The sequence below is a fragment of the Dromiciops gliroides genome, chromosome 3, assembly GCF_019393635.1.
Source record: "Dromiciops gliroides isolate mDroGli1 chromosome 3, mDroGli1.pri, whole genome shotgun sequence".
In the NCBI taxonomy this organism is placed as follows: domain Eukaryota; kingdom Metazoa; phylum Chordata; class Mammalia; order Microbiotheria; family Microbiotheriidae; genus Dromiciops; species Dromiciops gliroides.
In genome coordinates this window covers 17645854-17665103 of record NC_057863.1, presented here as the reverse complement: position 1 = coordinate 17665103, position 19250 = coordinate 17645854, and the positions used below count along the sequence as shown (strand labels likewise).

Here is a 19250-nt window from a genome sequence, read left to right as displayed (position 1 = left end):
TGGAATGGAGTGACAGGGAAAAAAAAAACCACTCTGTTCTCTTTGCCCAAGTGTCCAAATATAGATCTGAGGAATATTCGTATCTATCCAGAAAGTTATTTTTATAAAAACCACGGGGACTTTGTGATTGCATTTTCTTGATATGCTGAGGAAGCTGCTTAAAAATAGAGCTCGACATTTCTCTTGAAGGCCATTATTTTAAAATAAATACAGTCCTACGTGCAACTTGCTGAATGTTTCCAAAATGTGGCTGAGTGCAACAGGAATTCTACCTGGGACTATTTTTCTGGGATGTAGGTGTTCCCTCAAAGTCCTAAACTTAATCTCATTCTTCATACTCGGAGATAAAAGTTTCTGCCCCTAAAAATAATATCTTGCTTCCTATGAATCCAAGAGATAACACAAAAAGATGAATCTCACATCCAAGGTTGAGTATTGTTTGGAATAATCTGTTGTTGCTATGAACGTTTAGGCTTATATTCTTCCTAAACTTGAAAAGCACAATGGGTGCTTCTGGTAATGATAAAGGAAGGCAAGTTCTAGAAGCTGCTTCTTTGCATTTATATATTTATGATTTCCTTATGAGAACCAAAAAAAGTCTCTCTCTTACCTATTATTTCCTTTTGAAGGTCATGGCATCTGTTCAACAAGCCTACTCCTTGCTGGCCTATCACCTGAATCTGTTGTGATTTCAACAAAGCCGTATCCGACACTATCTTCAGATTTTTCACTTCTTCCTCCAGGCGCAATTTATCTCGCTGGACTACTGATAAAGTTTTATTCAGATTGGCCATTTCTGTGAAGAAAAAATCAATATTAAGAGGTGTGAATGGTTGAATGCTGAAACATTTCTCTACAAACTCTGGTTGTTCGATTGTAAAATCAACTTATGACTTTTCTGAGGGTATGATGTCACCTAATAAAGAGGTGTGACTTGAGGGTCTATTTTGGTTCCTAAAAAGAATCCAGGACAAAAGGTCCCAGTCCCAAAATTGTATAGACTATTTAGGCAATTCTTGATATTCTAGATCATTATTTAATGCCCCATGTAGCATGCTTATTAAATTCTGACATTATTAAAGAAATCGAATGTCCATCATTTTGTAAGCTCTCTACAATTTAAATTGGGGCAGCTAGGTGCTGCAGTGGATAGAGCACTGGATTCAGGAGGTCTGGATTCAGGAGGACTTCAGTTCAAATCCTGTCTCACACACTTGACACTAGTTACATGACCCTGAGCAAGTCACTGAACCCCCACTGCCTCAAAATATCTGGGGCCATCTCCAGTAATGCTGATGTCTATCTTGCCACTGGAACCCAGATGTCTCCCGAGCAGAGAGTGAGGCGGGTGACTGCACAGCAATGCCTCATTTAAATCCATTCACTGCAAGTCATGACATCCCCTCCCAATATCAGGGTCCTCTTCAAGCATGAAGGACAAAACAACAGTAACAACAACAATTTCGATCGCTTTTCTAGGACCAGGGTCCATAAAAGAAAAAAACAACTAAGTGGCCTGGTGATAGGCTAGACGAGGGGTGAGGGAGGAACAAGGATAAATGGCAGATAACATATAAAAATGGAGAGAAGAAAGATGAGTGCCAGTATGTGGCAGTCCAGGTGCAAAGTGGGCAGGAAGATTCCCCAATGGTCTGAACGTGTACTTCCAGAAACAAGGAAGCCACTCGGCCTGTTCTCAGTTCTCCTCTGTTTGGCCACCAGAGCTGAAGAGGGACGCTGACAAGCTAGAGAATGGCTGAGAAAGGGGCAGCCAGATGGGGAAGGCTTTGAGTCTGCATTATCTAAGGGCTGGGTTAATGAGTTGGTGATGTTAAGGCTAGAGGAGAGAATACTCGGGGTGGGGGGGGGCATGATGGCTGTCTTCAAGGGTCTGAGAGGCTGTCAGATGGAGGAGGGAGAAGGATCATTCTGACTGAACCCAGGGAGCAGGACCAAGAGCAATGAGTGAAAGACGCAATGAGTGAAAGACGCAAAGAGACAAAGGCAGGCTTGAGGACTAGAAAAACATGCTAGCAATAAGAGCTGTCCAGAGTGGAAGGGTCTACCTGGAGAGGGGATGGGCTTGCTCTCCTTTGAGATTTCAAGAAAGGGGTGGGTCAGCACTCGGACAGGAGGGCAATGGTGCATTTCCTTTTAGGTCTAGACCAGAGGACATGACCACTGAGGCTCCATCCAACTCTTGGATTCTGTATTTGGGTGCTGATAAAACTGTCAGAGAAAACTCATTGCAACAAGTACTAATCCCTTTTCCCTTTCTTGACTACAAAGTATTGTACCAAGTTCGGAGTAGTGCTCAATTCCATGGAATTACAAGGGAAAATACACAGTTCTCAATTATAATGACATAACCACTTTTTCTAAAAGCAACTTGACATGTAAATTAAGTTCCTGAACAGTAGAGTGGAAACGTGTTTATAAAGACTGATCAATCTTGGGAGCAAACTCAATGTACATGATGACAGTACTTTGCCAGACGTTCACCCAACCCCTGGCCCAACTTTATTCCATTGACATGTGCTATTCACCTGTCCCCACACTGATTATATGTGCTGTAATATGGAGCAGGTCTCAGAGACTAAAGAGGCAGCCACATGAGATGAGTCAGTGACCACAACAAGCAATCTAACAGTATGGCCCAGAGAGGGTGGGACCAGAGAGTGGCTGTAGCAGCAGCAATGCAAGCTGAGAGCAGGACCAGAGTTTAGAAATCATATACAGCTGGCCAAACCGTCCAGGAAGATGGACCAACATGAGGGGGTAGGGCTTTGCCTGAGCAGAAAATACCTTGTGGGAGACAAATAAGAAGAAACTACGGAAATGGGGTTCAGTCCAATATTTTCAACCTGCATTTAAGAACTGGAGATCCAAAGGGCAAGAGACAAAAAGGTAAAGGAAATTTGACTATCTTATACATTGAAAAATTAGAGAAACCACTTATTATGTCATGAAAACCACTAATTTATCCCAGGCCACAGTTTCAAAAAGATTGTACTTTGTTCTTAAAATAAATATTAAAGAAAAACTGGCATTTCTTTGTAACTACAATTTCTTTTGAGTTTTGAAAAAAGCTATAAATGTGGCTTCTCTTGGCTGAATAAACTGTACTGTACCCTAACAATTTCTCTCTATGTATAAGTCAGAATGACACTGAAGAGGATAGAGGGCACACACTGATATGTATTTATCATTTGGTGAAATAACACTAGTGGGTTTGCATGCTGACTCTGTAAATGTACACTGCTATCAGTCACTAAAATAACTCCTTATGTCAATGTGACTTTCTATCTGACATTAGAAAGAAAGGAATCTGTAACACAAATTTATGTCGATTTTATCCTCGCACATGGAAAACTACTGTAAGATCTCAGTGCTTATAGTTAGGAATTAGTTGTGGTGTTTCTATCACTAGGCTGATATTGAAGTGGCAAGGGTAGACCTACAGAGGTGATTTCCCTTTCTCTACACAGTATCCTTGACCTTGAGGGATCATCAACAAGTAAACAGTGATGTCTTTTCACTGGATTGTTTTGGTTTAGTAGTTTAGTGTGGCAAAACTCTAAGGTGCTCCCTTATTGCCTTTAAATCATGGAGATGATCATTATCTCTAATGTCTACTTTCTGCTAATCCCTCTTTTCTTTCTCTCAAAGGGCCAATCACCACCCAGCCATTCCTTCTCATCCTGAGTGACTCTCGGCTATCTCTTTGGAGTCTTTTCCGGGTGTGCTGGAGGCCTAGAACTTGTAGCCTTCCCTGGGGATAAGCAGAATACTGACACCCTCTTGGCTATCCCCTGGCTCACACTATATGACTCCTTTTCTCTTCCATCAGAGGAGCTGACATTGAATTATTATGTGATGGCTTTGGAACTTAAGAGGCAGCTACACCAGGTATTTGAGCCTTACCAGCTGATCATCGACCAACCAATAAATATTTATTTAGGGCCTATCGTGCGTCAGGTGCTGTGCTAAGTGCTGGGGATACAAAAAGAGGCAAAAGATAGCTCCTGTTCTCAGAGAGTTTACAATCTAATGGGGCAGACAACATGTAAACAAATCCATACAAAGCAAACCATATATAGGATAAATAGAAAAGAATTAACAGGGAAGGCACTGGAACTAAGGGGGGTTGGGGAAGACTTCCTGTGGAAGACAGGACTTTACCTGGGACTTAAAGAAACCAGGGAGGTCAATAGGGGGAGTAGAAGAAAGAGAACATTCCAGGAATGGAAGGAAGCCAGGAGTCAAGAGATTCAAGGAAAAATCAGGCATCACTGCACTGAAGACTCCATTACATGTCAGGAAGTAAAGTGTAAAAAGACTGGAAAGGTGGGGGCAGCTAGGGGGCACAGTGGATAAAGCACCAGTCCTGGATTCAGGAGAAACTGAGTTCAAATCTGGCCTCAGACACTTGACACTTACTAGCTGTGTGACCCTGGGCAAGTCACTTAATCCTCATTGCCCCCCCCCCAAAAAAACCCCCAAAACAACAAACAAACAAACAAGACTGGAAAGGTAGAAGGGGATGAGGCTGCCAAGGGCTTTGAATGCCAAACAGAGCATTTTGTATTTGATGTTGGAGGAAATAGGGAGCCACTGTAGTTGACTGAGTAAGAAGGGTGAATGGGGGCAGCTAGATGGCACAGTGGTTAAAGTGCTGGCCCTGGATTCAGGAGTACCTGAGTTCAAATCTAGCCTCAGACACTTGACACTTACTAGCTGTGTGACCCTGGGCAAGTCACTTAACCCCCATTGCCCCGCAAAAAAAAAAAAAAAAGAAGGGTGAATGATTGAACCTGCATTCTAGGAAAATCACTTTGGTGGCTGAATGATGACTGGAGTGGGGAGAGACTTTAGGCAAACAGGCCCTCCAACAGCTATTGCTGGCATTGAGGTGATGAGGGTCTGCACCAAAGTGGGGGCAGCAGTGTCAGAGGAAGAAAGGGGGCATACTGCAGAGATGTGGAAATGAAGTCTACTGGGATGGTGAGGAATCCAGGATAACTCTAAGGTCGTGAGCCTTAGGCACTGGGAGGATGCTATTACCCTACAGTCATAGGGAAGGGGGGGGAGGGTTTAGAAGGAAAGATAATGAGTTCCACTTTGGACATATTGAGCATAAGAGGTCTATTGGACACCCTGTTTCAGATGTCTGAAAGGCAGTCTGAGATGCAAGACTGGAGGTCAGCAGAGAGTCTGGGGCAGGATGGATAGTAGACTTGAGAATCATTAACAAAGAAATGCTAAGGAAATCCAAGGAAGCAGATGGAGAAGAGGACTCAGGACGGAACCCTGAGGGACACCTGTGGTTAGAGGGCATGATCTAGAAGAAGATCCAATCAAGGAGGCTGAGAAGGAGCAGTCAGATAGATAGGAAGGGAGTCAGGAGAGAAGCCAATATCAAGGAGGAGCTAGTGACCAGCACTGTCAAAAGGCTGCAGAGAAGGCAAGAAGAATGAGGGCTGGGAAAAGGCCATTGGATTTGGCAACAATGGTAACTTTGGAGAGAAAACTCTGGGTGGAATGATAAGGTCAGAAGCCAAGTTGTAAGAAAAGAATGAGAGGAGAAAACATTCCTTGGCATACTGTCATCTCCTAATTGTATCCACCATAGATGTGGCCTCTTCGGTTACCTTGGATTCTACAGGGATTATAGTTTCATAAGAACTGAAAATTTACAGTAGTGTTAAGAAGCTGAGTTTTGAATTAATTACGGGACACAAATAAAATGGATTATTGGCTATATTGTAAGAAACAATGACAAAGATTCATAGGATAGGATGATTTAAATAAAGTAATGCAGAGGGAAGTAAGCAGAACCAGGAGAATAATATGCCCAGTGAATACAACCAATCTCTGATAAGGGGCTGATATTAAATATGTATATATGTATATTCACACACATATATACATATACAATTATAATAAGCATGTAAATATATGAAAAATAATAGAAATATATAAGACTAAGAGCCATTCCCTAAAGGATAAGTTGTCAAAGGACATGAATAAACTGTACTCAAAGGAAAAATTGTAAACTATTAAAAACTATATGGAAGACTGCTTCAAAAAAAGAAATGCAAATCAAAACAACAACAAGATTTCACTTTACACCCTTGGCAAAGATGACAAAAAATGGAAATAGTCAATATTGAAGAGATGGACAAACTAATACACTCTTGATGAAGATGTGATTTGTTCTAATCATTCTATAAGATAATTTGGAATTAAGTTTTAAAAAGTGAAGTACTCTTGGACCCACAGTCTGCTAGAAGACAAATACGCTAAGGGGGCCAAAGAGAGAAAGAAAGGTTCTAAAGACACCCAAATCTTCATAGCAACCCTTTCTGAATTAGCAAATAACTGGAAAAGAGGCACATGCCCAGCAATTTTTAAATGGCAAAATAAATGGCAATGGATGAATATAATGCAAAATTATTGTTCTGTAAGAAATAATAAATGTAAATAATTTAGAAATGCTTATATGAACCAATATGAAATGAAATAATTAGAACAAGGAAAATATTATACAGAATTATTACAACAATATAAAAATAAAGAACAAAAAGCCCAAACTGGATGCTATAATTAGAATGACCATGCTTTGCCCTAGAAAGGAGTTGAGAAAATGCATTTCCTTCCTCTCTGCACAGATGAGGGACTATGGCTATGGAAGACTAGATACACTATCAGATGCAGCTGATGTATTGGTTTTGCAAATCTGCTCTTTCTTCTTTTTTTAATCTTTCTTACAACCGGTGACTTACTGGTTTGGAGAGGGAGGAGAGATATTTGGAAATGAAGGTGATACAATTTTAAAAATGTTTTAAGACATTTTTTGAAGTGTCCATTGATGCGATCCCCTGTGTGCCAAACCTTCAGTGATTATTTACCCTGTTTATGTCTAGTCCAGGCTCTGCCTGCATCTACTCCATTTATATCATAGCAAAATGAAGAAACTCTGCAGACTCTGTTCCTGCATCCTGATTTCTCCTCTTGTCCTGAGTCTATACAAAAATCAATCTCTTAAAATGTCAGGCTCTTGTTTTATTCAACTTTTTAATACAATTAGACTAAATGCAATTGTTTTTAAACAAATACTTATACTAGTTCTTTACAGCAGCAAATGAAATGCCATTTAAAAAAAAAACTATGCCTTCATTTGTCTTTTTTTGGTTTTTTTGGGGGGGTGTTGTTGTTTTTTTGCAGGTCAATGAGGGTTAAGTGACTTGCCCAGGGTCACACAGCTAGTAAGTGTCAAGTGTCTGAGGCTGGATTTGAACTCAGGTCCTCCTGAATCCAGGGCTAGTGCTCTATATACTGTGCCACCTAGCTAACCCCCATTTGTTATATTTCTAAATAGTTCATTTTGCTCTCTGCCACTTCAATCTTTCCCCATGCCCCACTCTAATTCATCCTTTACATTAGTGGCAAATTATTTTTCCTAAATGTTGTTCTTTGTCAGTCCCCTAGCTCAGAAATCTTCAATGGTTCCCCACTGGACACTTCATAAAGCCTGTACTCCTTAGATTGGCATTGAAAGCCCACCATGCTTTGGTTTCAATCTATTTTTCTGACCCTATTTTCTCCAACTCTTCTATGTCACAGCCAAACTGGATTCTATGCCATTTTCCAAATCCCTCTTCCATTCTCCTGCTTCTCTGACATTGCTCATGCCATTCTTTCCCCCTAGAACCTTTCTCCAAAATTGTGGCCTGCCAAATCTTATCTCTTCTTCAGCTCTGATATCACTTGGTCTGATCCCCTCAGCCAGAAATGAACTCTCTGTCTCTGTTGCTCTCTGTCTTTGAGAGAGAAAGCTCTGTCTCTCTGGATGTCTCTGTCTCCGCTCTTTCCATTGTCTCCTCTCCCTTATGCCTCACTTACAGTACTTTGTAATACCTCAAATGAAAGTGACTGATTTGGGAATAGACTTTTCCAGCCTACTAGACTGTAAGCTACTTGAGCACGTGGCTGTACTATATTCTCTTTGAATCTTCTTGCTAAGTACAAAGTACAGGACTTTCCAAAGAATGAGTTAATATTTATTAAATAAAAAAATGAATTTTTCAGCAAAATAGCTAAATGGTTTCCCAGAAGAACATGAATCCAAGATCCTAACACTTTTCCAATCAGGTAGATATTAATTTCTGAAGTATCCCAAGGCCCATCAATTGAGATGTTTAATTTAGTGTAGAAACCACTAAAAACTTAAATCAAAGAATCACTGTGACTGCATTAAACACATCTCTCTAGTCAACTCCTTTTTGTGTGTGTGTGAGGCAATTGGGGTTAAATGACTTGCCCAGGGTCACACACCTAGTAAGTGTCAAGTGTCTAAGGCCAGATTTGAACTCAGGTTCTCCTGACTCCAGGGCCTGTACTCTATCCACTGCACTACCTAGCTGCCCCTCTAGTCAACTCCTGATAGGCAGGAGTCCATAAAAAAAATTTAGTCTGCCTTTGTGGTGTTTACACTGGGGGTCTTGATCCCTTATTGAGTATTGGTTTAGACTTTGATTGTAAAAGTACAAGTCAACCATCAGTTTGGCATGGGGAAGGGGGTAGAGAAAATATTGATTACACGTGAACAAAGTATAGCTTAGTACAAATATGTAATGTCTTTTACATTAATTTGAAAAAAAATTTTAAGTATCCCATATTTTTCAAATCCACCTATCTATGAACGTTTAAACTTATAAAGAGATATTTTTTAATTAATAAAGTATTTTTTTTCCGTTACATGTAAAGATAGTTCTCAACCTTTGTTTATACAAGCTTTACAATTTCAGATTTTTCTCCCTCCCTCCCCTCCCTCCCCCATCCCCTAGACAGCTGGTAATCTGATATAGGTTTTATATATATATATATATACACACATAATAACATTAATCCTATTTCTGCATTAGTCATGTTATAAGAGAAAAAAAAATCAGAGCAATGATGGATAACCTCTAAATAGAAAAAAACAACAGCATCAAAAACAAAAGAAATAGTATGGTTCATTTAGCATCTATACTCCACAGTTCTTTTTTTTTCCCTGGATTTGGAGATCCTCTTCCATCACGAGTTCCCTGGAACTCTTCTGTGCCATTGCATTGGTGAGAAGAATATAGTCCATCACAGTAGATCAACACTCAATGTTGATGTTACTGTGTACAATGTTCTTCTAGTTCTGCTCATCTCACTCATCATCAGCCCACGCAAGACCCTCCAGGTTTCTCTGAACTCCTCCTGCTCATCGTTTCTTATAGCACAATAGTATTCCATTGTATTCATATACCACAGCTTGTCCAGCCATTCCCCAATTGATGGGCACCCCCTCAACTTCCAATTCTTTGCCACCACGTAAAGAGCAGCTGTAAATATTTTTGTACATGTGGGTCCCTTTCCCCCTTCCATGATCTCTTTGGGAAAAAGACCCAAAAGTGGTATTGCTGGGTCAAAGGGTATGCACAGCTTTATCACCCTTTGGGCATAATTCCAAATTGCTCTCCAGAATGGTTGGATCAGTTCACAGCTCCACCAACAATGGATTAGTGTTCCAATTTTCCCACAGCTTATAAAGAGATATTTTAAGGTAAAATTCTTATAATCAAAAAGAAGTTCTTCACTTTAGAATATGATTCACTGCCAAATATCTTGAAAGAGCATTTGGTGCATTATCCTAATTAGATTTAGAGGCATTCCGTATGTATAAAGCTTTTTTGTAAACATCTACTGCATAAAGTGAAAAATACTTATAACAACTGGATCAGATCTCATCTTTGATTCATTGCTAACTAACCATTGCATTCCCCTTAAATGATGTTCTAATCATCAGCATCGTTCAATCTCAGCATAGCTTCTCATTCTTACTTTACAAAGAAAATTAGTCATTGTGAACCTTCTGAACTGCTCTGCTGTACTCAAAAATTTTCACTAAATATCAATATCTTTTCTTTTTTTTTTGTGAGGCACCTAGGGTGAAGTGACTTGCCCAGGGTCACACAGCTAGTGTCAAGTGTCTGAGGCTGGATTTGAACTCAGGTCCTCCTGAATCCAGGGCCAGTGCTCTATCTACTGCACCACCTAGCTGCCCCCTCAATATCTTTTCAATATCCTCACCTATATTCTCCTCTTTGACCTTGGAAGGATGGGTGCCAAGGTTAAGCCCTCTAAAAACCTCAATGCCCTCCTCTATAGTTTTATCTATGACCGATGTATATGCATATATGTGTGTATATATGTATATGTGTATACATACACACACACATACACACACACACACACACTCTTCACCATACTACTCTGTCAAGAGACTGCCACACCTGCCTCCCATACTCCTCACTGCCAACTTTCTAGAAGGTTTAACCTGGTTTCTGTCCCTTCTACTTTAAAGAAAATGCTTTCTCCGAGACCACAAATGACCTCAGCATTCAACCCAATGACCTTTTTATCTATTTCTAATAACAAGATGGGGGGGGGGAGGAAGGAAGAGAAATACCCTCTTCCCTCTTTGCCCTGTGTTAAAGGAACAGGAGTCACATTTCACAAAATGGTTTCCTGACTCCAATGACCATTGACTACTTCCAAGAATTCAGGCTCGTCTTTTTAAAGGCCACCAGGGACATAGCCAATCTTTGGCTCTCCAATGGCCAGCTGTCTTTCCAATTTAATCAGGAGAAATTTTTCATACTTTGTAAAGAGATAATAGGATATAGGCACATTTTTGCATTTAGTTTAGCATAATATAACCCCTGTTATCTTCCCCAGACTATGATTGCGTCAACTGGGGGGTACTTCCCCACCCAAAACTCTTGGAAGAACAGCATAAATAATAGAGTATCCATCTACAAAAGTGCCAGAGGCCACATGATGATTGGTTGAAGGAATCAGAGCTGTTTCTCCCAGAAAAGACAAGACTCAGAGGGCACGTTAGCTACCTCAAGTATCTGAAGTTACCATGTGGAAGAGGGATTCCACTTGATACGTTTGGCCCCAGAGAACAGAACAAAGAGTAATGGGTGGAAGTGGCAAAGAGGAAAATTTAAGCTTTTCATAAGGACAGACTTCCCAGCAATGGAGTTATGTTGAAGGGGCTACTTCAGATGATGAGACGCCCCCTCAACAAAGGTCTTCCAGCAAAGGCCAGAGGACCACTTGGATGTGCTGGAGCGGGAATTCTCTGTCAGATATGAGTTGGAAAAAATGGCAGCTGCAATCCCTTCAAACTCTGGTGTTCTCTGATAAGACAGAACAAAGCTGATAGTTTACTAAATAGGGCAGCAATAAGAGGCCACCCAGCTGTTCTGGAGTTCGAAGTGCCAAGCCCAGAGAAGCTGTATCTAAGGCGACTGAAAGAGCTGACAGATATGACGATGAAGCCACAGTCAGTGATTGCTGAATCAACCTTGAGAGTAGGAGAGCTGCTGTAGGACCAAAGAAGACCCAACATTGTTCCGATGCTCAAAATTGTTGGGGGTGGAGTGGGGAGAGAGGGGAAGAAGGGAAGCAGATTCTGGACTACAGGCCAGTGCGTTTGACTTTGATTCTTGGCAAGACTATTAACTATCTCATTAAAGGGCTGGTTAATGATAATGTGGGGGCCATGATCACAAAGAACTGTCCTGGCTCCTTTAAGAATGGGTTATGCTAAGGGGCAGCTAGGTGGTGTAGTGGATAGAGCACGGGCCCTGAAGTCAGGAGGATCTGAGTTCAAATCCGGCCTCAGACACTTAACACTTACTAGCTGTGTGACACTAGGCAAGTCACTTAATCTCAATTGCCTCACCAAAAAAAAAAAAAATAATGGGTTATGCTAGACTGAGTTAATTTCTTTTATTGACAGGGTAATTAGACTGGTATAACCAGGACTGCTAGAAATAAAGTTCACCTAAAAGGTCAATAGAACATTGAAGCAGGTATTCTCATGCTTTCTTTGTGGACGAGATGGTGAGATGTGGGCTCCATGACAGGACAGATTAAGTGGATCAGGAACTGGTTGAACAACCAGTCCCAAAGACTCATCCTTCCAGGAATGATGTCACCCTGAAGAGAAGTCCCTAGAAGATCAAGCCTTGGCTCTGTGTTGTTTAAAAGTTTTATTCCACATTTGGAGGAAGACATCTATCCCATGATTATCAAATCTGCAGGGGACAACAAGTTGAGTTGTAAAACACTAGGTTACAGTCAGGATCCATTTTTTTTTTAAAAAGGCTTTAATAGGCAAGAAAACTGGGCTGAATCTAATAAGTCACAATATAGGGAGAAAATGCCAACACCTGGGCTCAAAAAAAAATCAACCTTCCCATATAGAAGATGGCTGGAATGTGATGTGACCAGGTAAAAGTCCTTGTGAAAAGAAATCTGGAATTTTCAATGCGAATTGCTGGCATAGTTCTTTACAGTCTGCATTGGGTTTCACATTCCTCATTTCATTTAAACCTCACGACAAGCCTATGATCTATGTCCTCCATATGCTATTATTCCTATTTGATAGAAGAAAATTTTCAGGCTCAGAGTGATACTCCATAGAAGAGTGCCCTGCCAAAAGTCACACAGCCAATAACTTTTGGAGGCAAGATTCAAACCCAAGTCTTCTAAAGTCCAAGGCCAACTCTCTCTTCAGGCTGCCTTGCTGGGCAGGAGGCTCAACGTGGGTCAGCTCTGTACTTCTGACAACCACTCATGTGACCCTAGGTATAAAGGTGAGCCCGGTCCAGAGTGACAGAGGGCACTCTCCACTCAGACAATGCCCTCTAGGGCATTGATAACATGCTGGAGAGGGCCTGGAAGGTGGGCAGCCAGCAGCCTGGTGAGACTGCCTGGTCATGCCATGGGAGGATTAGCTGAAGGGAGGAGGGGTGCTGAGGAGACTCAGGCATATGAGGGTCTGACGGGCTGTGGCTGGAAGAGAGGTCAGAAGCTGCAGAGACATTGATATAGGCTGGATGAACAAAGATCCCGCAAGGTTTCTCCAAGGGGAGGTCAGGGGTAGAGAGGTTCCACCCACTGGGGGTCCTGACACTCAGGCGAGATGACCCTTAGCTGGCCACGCTGTCAGGGAGATGATTTAAGATCCCTCCCACTTTAGAGTGTCCATGATGTGGAAGGAGGAGGGCAGGAGACCTGGTTCTCTGGCTCCCGGCCATATCATGGGGACAAGAGCCTGCTTCCCAGATCCCAAACCCATTCAGGCCTCCGCAGACAAAGCCTGTCTTTGCCCTGGTACTTACCAGCCGCTGCCTCACTTAATCAGATTTAGCAGGTATTGATTTACACAGGCAAGGACACAAGCCAGGTTTAAGAATCAGGTGAAGGGGCAGCTAGATGGCGCAGTGGATAAAGCACTCGCCCTGGATTCAGGAGTACCTGAGTTCAAATCCGGCCTCGGACACTTAACACTTACTAGCTGTGTGACCCTGGGCAAGTCACTTAACCCCAATTGCCTCACCAAAAAAAAAAAATTAAAAAAAAAAAAAGAATCAGGTGAAGTTAAGTAGAGCAGTAAAAATGTTGGCAGATTTGGATTTAAATAGTCTTTAGTTATACATTTTATAAAGTTCTTACACATTTGCCCTTAGTGTGTGTATATATATATGTATACATATGTGTGTATATGTATGTATGTATACACATTTGTGTATACACACACACAATTAATTAAAAATATTTCCTTACAAGTTTCTACAAGAAAACAGAATTGCAATCACTGTATTTCCTCTGCCACTCATTTGTCACTCAGACACTGTTTGGTGTTGCTAGGGATCCTTTCATGGCTGTCTTATCTGGCTGACAAGATTATAATCTCCTTTAGGGCGGAAGCCCATTGGGTTTTGAGGGGGGTTTGCCTTGTGTCTTTCACTGGTCTAGCACAGTGCTTCAGAAACAGGAAGCATCTGATACCTTCATTAAGTTCATTAAGCAGATCATTTTATATATATATATAATTTTTATTTATTTATTTATTTATTTATTTTTGTGAGGCAATTGGGGTTAAGCGACTTGCCCAGGGTCACACAGCTAGTAAGTGTCAAGTGTCTGAGGCCAGATTTGAACTCAGGTACTCCTGAATCCAGGGCCAGTGCTTTATCTACTGCACCACCTAGCTGCCCAAGCAGATCATTTCTAAAAGAAAGTTGATTAATACTCTACAACAGAGGCATCACTGCCACCTGCAAGACTCCCCAGGGCAGCCTGAGGCAGATGAAAATAGAATTGAGAAATATTTAACCAAAGAAATCAAAGCACAATAGAACCTAGATAATGTTGCTTTGTGCTTTTCTGCATCACTAAGGATGGTTTAGGGGGCCTGTTTCTGTGGAGTGTCACTCAATCCTCCAACACTCATGTGAGGGGAAAGGCTTGCCAAGCTGCAGGTGGTCAGATGCAAGCCCCACAATACTCCTGTGGAGCAGATGCCACAGGTAAGATTTTGTCCAGAGGAGGAGGTTAGGTAACTTCTCCATGATCACAGAGTGAGTACAGGTCAGAGGTGAACCCCAAACCCACACCTCCTAGACTCCAGGTCCAGGGCACTTTTCCTAGAGTCTCCTCTTCCGACGATGCTAAAGATTTCAGAGGTCCAGCTTTCAACTGTTCTTCTATAAATGTGGTAACTCTGAAACTGAACTTAAGATGTGCGAACAACATAATGTTTGCTTAAATTCTGCGGATCAAAATCCAACTTAAGCATGCTTACTGAAGCTATCCCTCTCTCGCATTTCCTATAGGCTTCACCCTGATGCCAGAGGGATTTTCCTCAACTGTAGGTGGGATCATGTCACTCTCCTTCCTAGTCAATAAACTCCAATGGTGACCTATGACTTCCAGATTCAATTTATGTATATGCGTCTTTTCTGTTAGAATGTATGCTTCTGGGGGCAGCTAGATGGTGCAGTGGATAGAGCACCAGCTCTGGAGTCAGGAGTACCTGAGTTCAAATCCGGCCTCAGACACTTAACACTTACTAGCTGTGTGACCCTGGGCAAGTCACTTAACCCCAATTGCCTCACACACACACACACAAATTAAGGGAATGTATGCTTCTGAAGGGTTGTTCCACCTGCTGCATATAGAGGGAGCTATGACTCCTAAAGGGTGGAGACCAATATGGGGTTGACCTGTGTCAGGGACTTAAGAAGTTGGCACCAGTGTCTCTGAAGAATCAGCCAGACAGCGGGCATGGGATGGAAGCCTTGGACATGTAGAAGGATCTGGCTTTTCAGCATGCCCTGATTCCCAGTTTGTTTCCATATAGACTTAGCAGATGGCTTTGCATTGGGTAAGATCAGGCCTCCTCTCTGGTCTGAGCCAAGATCTTATCCTGTTCCCAAATAAAGCACTCATCTTCTCTTGTGTGCTATATGGTGCATATATATCTATAAGTACAGACAAAGACCTGTCTGCATAACTTCTCTGACTTCTGTTTGCTTGGATAAATGATTCCATCTTCACCATTTGTGACGGTCTTTTGTGTAACCAGCAATTGGTGAGAAAGGACTAATTTGATGAGTTTAAGATATAGGCCATTCTTCTTCCACTTAAGAGTAACCAAGGACTGAAATCTTTGTCCCAAACTTTATCCCCCTGGAAAAGACAGAGATTTGAGTCATAGCACTTAGATATAATGCTAGTCCATTAATTTTTTTTCAGTCTAGAAGAAGACTCTGCCAGCCTCTTCACCCAGATAATTCTTCTGAATTATGCCATTTGACAGATTTAATTATAGTATTTCAGGTACAATCCTCTCAAAGATGACTCCCAGAAAAAACTACCCTGAGTTCAAGATATTCTATGATTACATACTTACTCAATACCCTGGTTCAAGAACCCCCATGGTTGTTTGTTTTTTACTAGTTGGCTAGCAAAACATTTGATGAAATAGTATGGTAGTAAATGAAGCAATGAAACATTTCCCTCATACAAATACCAACACTGCCAAGAATAGATACATTTAAGACGTGTGTGGAAGGATAAACATGGAGAAAACATGTGTGGCCAGAACTCAGGCCTAGAAGGGCACACACTTTAACATCTATGGCCAGGGCCTACATGTAAAGGAACCATTCATACTCCAGCCCTAACAGTTCAGCAATGCTTCTGTTATGGATGTGAGTCAGCAGGCTGCTTCCCCTGGTCTCTTGTGGTAGGTGGTCTCTGCTGAGCACTTTGTGGTGGATCCTCTCTTGTCTTCCTGTTTCTGGCTTCGAGTGAAGTCTTCCGATAAAGTGCTCCTTTCTCTCTCCAGAAAACAAAAACTAGGTTCTTCCACCTCTATTTGAGCTTAGAACCCAGAAAGTTAAGCTTTTCTGCGGCCAGTCTTTAGATTGGGAGAAAATTCAGAGATGTTGGGGTTTTATTCCCTAAAAGAAAGGGATATTTCAGTTCCCAGAATTTTAGCCATGATCAGATTTTTTTTCTCCAAAAGAGCCATCCCCACAGGCCAAGCTCTTTAGAGCACAAGACAGCTGGCTAACTAGAGCATAGGGGATTTCTATCTTTGGACCTATTTTTTCTTGCTCACTTGGTCGCAAGTCTCTGTCTGATGTAGGATCAAAAATTCCTAGTCACTTCCATGAAACCCTACAATGGCATTCTGTGCCCTTAATATTGATTTTAGAAAAGAGATTCTGCCAAAGAAACTTCCCAAGGGCTGTGTGGGTCTAGAGCATGTCAGGTTTTTTCCCTCAGTACAAATCATTTCAGTCTCCCATGTAAATATTAGGAAAGGGAAGGGCAACGAGAAGCACAACACAGGGGCAGGTAGGTGGCTCAGTGGATGAAGCATCGGCCCTGGATTCAGGAGGACCTGAGTTCAAATCCGACCTCAGACACTTGACACTTACTAGCTGTGTGATCCTGGACAAGTCACTTAACCCTCATTACCCTACCCCCCAAAACAAAACAAAACAACTGCATTAGAACCCATCTATCACCTTCTACTTCAATTCTTTGTTCCAAATTCTTGCCTTTCTCATACATACATATGTGGCCAGATTCTCATACATAGAAATAATGGATAAGAAAGGAATTTGAGGGTAGAGAATTTAGGAAGAAACTCATGAGAAAATATAACTCATACATAACTCGAACATAAAATATAATTACATGAATAAATGTATGTCATGTGGCAGGAAGGGTTGTGCTAAAGAAAAAGAGAGTGGGGAGGAAGAACAATAATAGGGAAGAAAACTATCCTCATTTTTGCTTCACATATTGAAAAAAAAATCTCTCATTAACTCATGTTCCACCACTCAAGAAAAGAGGCCATTGTATGCAGAGAGAGATGCGACAAACCTGTCAAAACCGCTCTTTCACTCATGTGTTTAATTTGCAGCGACATCTCCTCACTCAGAGAAATCCAGCTCTGGAGCGTGTAAGTGACTTCATTTTTAATGCTCCCTAGCTCTCTCTTGGCAAACTTGAGTAACAGGAGTGTCTTCTTGTGCATCGCGTGGTGCTGCTCCAGCTTCTTACTGGAAGAAAAGGAAATGGCATCAGGAGGGAGTTTTCAGATTTGGAAGGTGACAAGGACTGATTCTGTTAGAAAATAATGTCATGCTCCAGCTTTTTTCTGTACTATTATTCCTTGAAATCTAAGAAGAAACAGTCAATGATCTCAACAGACATTCGGTTATCTTAGTTTGCTGTTTCCTCAACAACAAAAGTTCTTTCTTTCCCATCTGTATTCTGGATGCTCAAAAATTCTTAAAATTTTTAAAAATGGTTTAGAACATAAGATTGTAGTTAGAAACACAATGGAATCCACACATTCTGTGCCTGTGCCTACACAAGAATGGCAAAGACTTTGGCAGGGAAAATATGAGGCTGGTGCCAGTGGCGGGTCCTGCACAGAGAGCTGGGAGGCCTGCTCCGGAATCTGGACTCTGCTGCTTATTCCCTGCCTACCCTTTCTGGACCTCTGTTTTCTCATCTTTAAAATTAGGGGGACAGACTAGATGATCTTTAAGAGCCCATGGAACCTGGCTTATGTGGATATAAGGAGATGGAATATAATGTGGTCATCCATTTCTCCCTCAGGATAAAATGTGTTTCTGACTTTCTATGGCTTGTTTTCCTGTAAAAAGTCCCATGAGTTCAACTCATCACACTGTCTTTCAGGTCTTCTCTGATTTCCTTCAGATGGAAAAACTGAGGGAATAAGATATGATCTTGGGCCGAACAACCCAACGGCTTCAAAGTGTTTGCTTTGTGTAGATCCCGTGAAAGAGGTAGGATACAATCTGCACGATCATCTCATAGAAGAAGAATCTAAGGACTAGGAACATCAGTATGGTTTACTAAAAGCCTCATCACTAAAAAGAAAAGAAGCTTTCCTTAAGCTGCCCTGCCTCCAGGGTTTTGTCTGTGGAAAAGCTCATCAGCACCTTTGAAAGATGAATGAATGAACAATGGAAGCATATTTCAATTCTTGAAGAATATCTTAATAAAAAGAAAACCAAACATGTATAAATGTGTGTTCAGAGTTTTAAAAAAGATCTCCCTGCTCTGAGTCAGGAACACCACTGTTGGGCCTATATCCTAAGCAGGTCAAAGACAGAGGGAGAAAATCCCATTTATACCAAAATGTTGACAATGGCACTTTCTGTGGTAGCAAGAAGGCCCATCAGTTGGGGAGTGGCTGGAGATACTGCAGTATACTAAGGGATCACTGCTATAGACCAAAAGCAACACCTATGGGGAATTCAGAGAAACTTGGGAAGACCTAGAGCAATTGATACAGAGCAAAGTAAGTCAAGTAAGCAAGAACACAATCTCCACAATGACCACGCCACTGTAAGAGAAGCAATAGGACAAGATTCCAGACCACGTATCAATGCACGAGCAGTCTCCCATTCTAAAGGACTGAGAATAGGGCGTGCCTCCTTCCTCCATGAAGAAAGGTGGCAGCCTTATGGTGTTCAAAGAAGGAAACCCCCGATGACAGGCATGTTTAATGTGTCAGGTCATTTTGCTTACCTGTGTTTTGTTACCAGAGAGGCTTCTACTGAAATGGTTTGGGAAGGGATAGAGATGTAAAAATAATCAATATGACTTTTTCAAGAGGATTTTTTAATTTTGGGGGGAAGAAGAAAAAATTACCAAGGTGTCTTGGGAAAATAACTAAAAGGGCGTTAGCTAGAAGGCTGAAATCACCCTCAAATCCACACTAATCATGCCAATATAAACTAGCATGTTACAAAAAGAATATTAGATAATTTAAGATATTCAGCTTTTAAAAACTGCCA

The 19250-nt window shown here is 41.4% G+C and overlaps 1 protein-coding gene across 1 annotated transcript in view; it reads right to left on the bottom strand.

Annotated features, from left to right (window-relative positions):
- The window catches only part of LEKR1 (leucine, glutamate and lysine rich 1), a 162138-nt gene that overhangs the window by 53395 nt on the left and 89493 nt on the right, over nucleotides 1–19250 (bottom strand). The window contains exons 5-6 of the mRNA XM_043996228.1: nucleotides 17299–17477; nucleotides 611–796 (exon numbers count right to left, since the gene is read on the bottom strand). Coding sequence (XP_043852163.1) covers nucleotides 611–796; nucleotides 17299–17477 — 365 coding nt within the window. The remainder of the gene's footprint in view (nucleotides 1–610; nucleotides 797–17298; nucleotides 17478–19250) is intronic.